The sequence below is a fragment of the Anguilla rostrata genome, chromosome 1 (assembly GCF_018555375.3).
Source record: "Anguilla rostrata isolate EN2019 chromosome 1, ASM1855537v3, whole genome shotgun sequence".
NCBI classification, from domain to species: domain Eukaryota; kingdom Metazoa; phylum Chordata; class Actinopteri; order Anguilliformes; family Anguillidae; genus Anguilla; species Anguilla rostrata.
The window spans coordinates 22662037-22668291 of record NC_057933.1 but is presented as its reverse complement, the minus strand read 5'-3'; the positions used below and the strand labels follow the sequence as shown (position 1 = coordinate 22668291).

The window sequence follows — 6255 nt, the reverse complement described above, 5'->3', positions numbered from 1 at the left end:
GGAAATCTATATGTCCCTTTTTAATCATATTATTTATTTTAGAAAACCTAGTTTATTGCATACGGCCCCGTTATTTCTGTATATTATATTGTCTGGGAGTGTAATTGGGCTTTTAATTTCATTAAAAGTTCAACAGTGGAATAGTTGTCCTCCAGTAATGGTACTGTATCCTAACAGTGAGACTTTTCTATTGCTGTCGTTTTTTGGAAGCAGAACACCTTGGATGAAACGTGTCTGTAATCGCACATTTCTTTGGAAATGTTTTGGAGTTTCAGTATATGCCCCCATCCACTTCCTTTGATTTGTGGAAAAAAGAAAAGTACTGGCAAAAATAGAAAAGATAACTGGCAGAAAGTAGAAAAGTAGGCCCTACACGTAAATTTTACCTGTCCACTTTCCATCCATTAATTATGCGTACTTCAATACTAAAATTTAAATGGATTATTGAATTTATCATACGCGTATGTAATACTAAAATAAGTCGAATGTATTCATTTTAATCGTCGATTTATTGATTTGATTCGAATATTGTAATGTCTCCCAACGCAATAATTGTACACAGTCGTCCGCTGTCATTTACCCAGCATTTACCGGATGCACGGAACTATTCTGTTTGAACAATTGGGGAGCAGGGGAAAGATGTTGAGTGTCGGACCAATGTTTTGGTAGCCTACTTCCTGACGAAAAGTATTTGCTCGCAGCGTTAGCTAAATGACTAAACTGGCTAGCTAACTCAACTAACTGAAGGTACATATCAGGAAGTTAGCTGAGCAGAACGTGTTCGTAGACAGAATAGAAACTGAATAACTTAAAATAGTATTATAAAGTACTTGTTTCGAAGAACGAGGAAGACAAATGAACAGAAAAGAAGACTATGATTCGTATGAAATCGAGGAACCAAGTGATGAAGAGAGAGCGGAGAGCAGGTGAAGACCTTAGCTAGTGTATTGTAATTTAGCAATCAGTCACCGCACACAAGCATGTTACAGCTTCATTGCCAAGGCTAGCTAGCGTGTCCATGAAACGTGTTGTATTCGAAAACGTAGCACTGTCAAAAAAAAAAAAGTATTATTGCAAGCTAGCGAGATGGCCGTAGCCGGGTAGCTAGCTACGTATTAGCTGTGTTGGTAGCCATATAGCTAACGCCGGTTTGTCGTGTTTACTAAAGGTTAGTTCTTAACTGTTAGTTGTCTAAGGTCACCAAACTAGCTAATACTAGCTAACTAACGCACTTGTTTTTATAAATGTGCGTGATGTGGGCTAATATGTTATACTCGTCTAGCAAGCTGTGTAATCATCACCTTTATCAACAGTGCGTAAAATGAGATTGTAGCTGAGATGGCAACAACTGGTTAGCGAAGTATTGGGTTGTCCATATGCGCTTTCTATTCTGGTAAATTACTTTTAATTATGGCACTAAACATATGATGTGCACGTAACTCATTACGCATGTAACAGGTAAGGGCTTCTGATGAATCTTGACCTCTCGGATGTTTCTGGTATGTGACACCCATAATGTAGCCTTGGAGTAATGACCAATGGTATAATTTTGAGGGAAAAAATACACGAATTATCATTAAGAAAATTAGCTAGCTGCAGTGTCCATTTTCACTGTACTGGTGGTAAAAACAATATCTTGGTCTACAAATAAACCAATACGCTTACGGGCTGTCTACAAAAGTAGTTAAATACTTGGGCAGTGTTTCCTGTGGGGGTGTCTTTTTATTCTATGGGCTACTTCAAGGACGCTCAGTAAAACATACCTATTTCTTTGATTTTGCTCCATCAGCGAGGATGAATTGGATGTTCTCCTTCATGGAACTCCAGATCAGAAGAGAAAACTCCTTCGGGAGTACCTGACCGGAGAGAGCGAATCTTCCAGTGGAGATGAATTTGAGAAAGAGATGGAGGCAGAGTTGAGCTCCACTATGAAGACCATGGAGTGCAAATGGTCCACCCCAGCTTCATCAGGTGGATACACAGTGCTGGTGTAGGGGTGGGGCTGGGGGCCTTGATCTTAAATACTTGGAAAACACAGCTAGAATTCTGATGAGCAACTGAAAGCAGGTATTTTTGGTTTGTGTTTAAAGCCTAGGAAAACTCTCCTCCTCTGTTGATGTTGCCTGTACAAGGAGAATGCTGATTTCACGAATCTGTCACAAATCATGTGGCTGACATTTTGTTGTGCATACATTTTTGTCCGTCTATTTATTCTAATAATATTTGCTTTGACACTATGAAAAACATTTCTAGAATGTCATTGTGTGTGTGTTCAATATGAGCTTACAACTGTGTTTCCTGAAAAGTTTACAGGAATGTGCTTATAATTAAAATTATGCTGAACAGAAATAGTGATGTGGATCTGTGGATCTGATTGGTCTGAGTCAAACGTAATTGACGTAGCACTGGCGGAGTGCAGTTTTTCCCCCAGTATTTTTTAATATAATTTTTTTAAATTTGAGTGCAGTTTGTAGCTTTGGTGGGGGGTGTTTTTTGGACATCTGGATTCAGCTGTGGTCTGTGTGTAGTTTGGTTGCTTTTGTCTTGAATGCAGTGCTATGTTGCTTTGTGAAAGAGCTTGACAAGATTATGCTTTATTTTCACCAGAGGGGACCTCTGGGACAACTGACAGAACAGCAGCCACAAGTGGAAACGTCCAACCCCAGCAATACGACGACATTTACTTTGACACAGATTCAGATGAAGATGAGACTCCCGGTAAGTTTCATCTTCCCTTCTTAATGGGCTATTATGTATGTTTGAGAATGCTTACTTGAGAATACAGCAGCAGTGCCCCGCCTGGTATAAGAACCTACATCCTTCTGGTTATAGGTCAACAGTTCACTAGCCACTTGTCTTGTAAGTGTGACTGCTTGGATTAGAGTTACATGATGAGGAGAACTGGTTTAAAATGACGGAGAAATGGGGTTTATTTATATGGCTCTCAAATAAGCCTGAGAAAAATGGCTGGATTATTTTTTAAAAATGCAAATGCAGGCAAGGCAAATGTACTATGCTAGAGGCAAATCTGCAACTATTCACCAGGCTAAACCATACATATACATCACAATAGCTTTAACAGTTCAGGGCAACAGGTACTTATACTTTTTTGAAAGTAATCGGTATCGAGGCGCGTTCATTGCTGTCGGGTCAAGTATTGCACACACTGGCTTAGTGTCCCCGTGGGAGGTCAGTGGCGTTCAGTTAGCGGGTTTCTCCTTCCTCACTGTGCATTGCAGCTGCAGCCGACTCCAGGGACTTCAGAGGGTTTCACATGTGTTAGTGTACAATCTCTCAAATTAACTGAGGGCACTGTAACCACAGGTTGGGGTTACAAATGAGAGTAGGCATTACTTGGGTCATAGTTTGTGACAACAGATCACAAACAATAGCTCATTCCTTTTAATTAAGAGTTCGGTTAGGTTAAGGAAATGTCATACATCAAGTATTCCAAGGCCCAGAGGTTTATTTATGTCAACTGTTCCTAGGTAACGCAGAAGGGCGGAGGCGGAAACAGCGGCGCATCCCCACAAACGATGAGTTGCTGTACGACCCCGATGAAGACGACAGGGATCAGGCCTGGGTGGATGCCAAAAGAAGGGAGTGAGTGTGTTCGGGGTCTTCCCAAGCAGAATTCTTTACCTGCAGCTAGCACAGGGCTGCCCACTTACCTGCAGCCTACGTTTCATCCATACAGCCTCATCGGGAGGACAGGCTCAGCTTTGGGTGGTTCTGTCTTCTGGTGTCCACTTTCATCATTCTTGTTCTTGCTTAGCAGATGTAGCTAACTTATAGTGCATGTCTGTACATACACAAAATGGCGGTGGCAAAGCACTGAACAAAGTCTTTCTGAAGCATTGTTTTATAATGTGCTGTTTATAGCATATGACCTGTAAAACTGACTGGGTTTTATACAGCCCCTCCTGTCCTGACATTGCTGTGGTAACATTTTGCCCCAGTCCTCCGAGAATTGTCACAGGTGTGTCAACCCCCACCCCCATCTACAATTTGAAAGGGCTGTGGCAGTTAATGACTGCAAATCTGTGTTTGTGCCCTCTTGTTGAGACTGAGCTATCCAGTCTGTGTCCAATTACATTCCCCTGCAAGCATTTAACAGTCAAATTCTGTTGTGTGTTATTTTTGTTTTAGGTTGAAGCCTATGATGTTGCACAGGTCATTTCCTTAATTTAACATGATTAGAATTTGCCTATCCATGCAGCTACAATTATCTTTCAAGCTAAGAGCAGAATTATGTGGATATCGAGCCTGCCACTTTAACCACTTAAGTGAAGGAAATTTGATCACATTCCCCCATGGCTAACATCATAGGAAATCAAAGGGACCGATTACTTTGGAAACGTTTTTAAAGCCCTTCCATTGATATAAATTTGACCGATTGAAGTTCGTGGCTGCACGAAGTAGAGCCTTTTCCCTTCAGCACAATGTTGCCTATTTATGGCGGTAGGTCAGTAATGTTCCCTTTGGGGCTGTTCAGGTACAGAAGCAGGAAGAAACTGCCTGGTTCAGCAAACAGAAGAGAGAAGACCGAGGCACTCCCCAGCAGTGACGCAGTCCTTAACTGCCCCGCATGCATGACCACTCTGTGTCTGGATTGCCAGAGGTAAGGTGCTCCATTGGTACATTACCTCATTGTACTCTACTATGGTATGGTACAGTTACATAGTGCTAATAACTAAATGCAGTTATACTTTGGTGTACTCATACACATGCACTTCAGTATTCAGAACTGCTTGAAATGGATTATTTTACTTTTAAGGGCTGTAAGAAAAGATGCAGTTGTCTGACAGGCACTTAAAGGATGCCAAGCATATAATTTGTGAATTGGAGCCCATAGGCTCTGTAGGTTACCAAGATTCACAGGCATTGGAGCAAGGGTCAGAGATTTTACCAGAACTGTTAGAGCAATTCAGCCAAATATGCCTTAATACAGTGGTTCCCAAATGGTGGGTTGTCAGATACACACTTTATTCACATTGTATGCATGCCCCTTCCATACACATTTACATTAAACTAATCACATCTCTATACAAGCTGCTTTGGAGTTCCTTGAATTGTATTTTCATGCTTTTGACCACAAACCCCAAATGCCCTTTATCTGCCATTGTAAAGCCATTAGGTTGTCAGAAACTTCTCTGAATGTATAAAATATCCTTCATTTCACACAAAAACTGTCTAGGCCAATTGGAAACAGAAGTTGAAAGCTCAGAAAACCTCAGAAGTTGGAAATGTCCTTTTCATATTATCCTCCTTTGTTGTTTGTCACCAGGCATGAGAAGTACAGGACTCAGTACAGAGCCATGTTCGTCATGAACTGCAGAGTTAACAAAGAGGAGGTTCTGCGGTACAAAACACCCGCTGACAGAAAGCGGATGAGGCGAAGGAAGAAGATGAAGAGCAGCCCACAGGCACAGCCCGTCGCCTTGGAGCCAGGGGTCGTGGAGGCGGAGCCAGAGGAGACATACTATCCGGTCCAGTGCACCGAGTGCTCCACAGAAGTAGCGGTGTTCGACAAGGAGGAAGTGTACCATTTTTTCAACATCCTTGCAAGTCACAGCTGAAGATGCCATTTTGAAACGGACGGCATTTATTTGCCTGTTTGAAGACTGTTTTATTGCTTGTGTTTTTCCTCCCATTTTTTTTTTACGATGGCCCTTTTTAATTTTATCAGACTGACTGAATTGTCATCTTGTACAAGGTTGTAATATAGAGATTTGATTTTACTGAAATAGGAAGACAATTTGCAGCTCAATTTTGTGGATAATTTTCCCTTTCATTATTTGATTTGATTTGATGTACTCGTACTCAGACTGCTTCTGTCAGGTAATCAGTCAATTGCTCTATTCCCAGGCAATCAAAGGTTACATAGGGCTAATATACTAAACTACTGGGCATCATTACTAGTCCCTGAAATGTAAATGTAATGGTTCCCTGTTATTAAAACTTTTGTTTTTTCATGTAATGTATCTGTCAGTTATAGTGACACCTCGGAAAGACCACATTTCAATATAGAAAGGAGGGTTAGACTCGTTTTATTTAAACAATTGGAAAGTATTCATATGCTGCTGAGACTAGCAAGAATGACATGATTCTAAAGACATATTGCAAGATGTATATTACGTTTTAGTCACTGAAAAACGATTCCGACGATCTGTAAACTACACACCAATATTTTTTCTCTGGAAATTCGCTGATGAAATGTGAGTGAGAGAGAGAAGTGGAAGATAGAAAGTGGTT

General features: G+C 40.9%; 1 protein-coding gene across 1 annotated transcript; it reads left to right on the top strand.

Annotated features, from left to right (window-relative positions):
• Nucleotides 1-606: 606 nt before the first annotated feature.
• On the top strand, nucleotides 607-5975 carry eapp (e2f-associated phosphoprotein). The gene is made up of 6 exons (XM_064330106.1): nucleotides 607-926; nucleotides 1790-1971; nucleotides 2608-2718; nucleotides 3489-3603; nucleotides 4496-4621; nucleotides 5288-5975. Exons 1-6 carry the CDS (start codon nucleotides 856-858, stop codon nucleotides 5577-5579), a joined length of 897 nt encoding a protein of 298 aa, XP_064186176.1. The 5' UTR covers nucleotides 607-855; the 3' UTR covers nucleotides 5580-5975.
• Nucleotides 5976-6255: the final 280 nt, after the last annotated feature.

Excerpts from the sequence above, each read along its gene's own strand:
- eapp (XM_064330106.1), top strand. The coding sequence starts at position 856 with ATGAACAGAAAAGAAGACTATGATTCGTATGAAATCGAGGAACCAAGT. Across the intron at positions 927-1,789 it reads GAAGAGAGAGCGGAGAGCAG|CGAGGATGAATTGGATGTTC; the intron begins GTGAAGACCTTA and ends TTGCTCCATCAG. Across the intron at positions 1,972-2,607 it reads GTCCACCCCAGCTTCATCAG|AGGGGACCTCTGGGACAACT; the intron begins GTGGATACACAG and ends TATTTTCACCAG.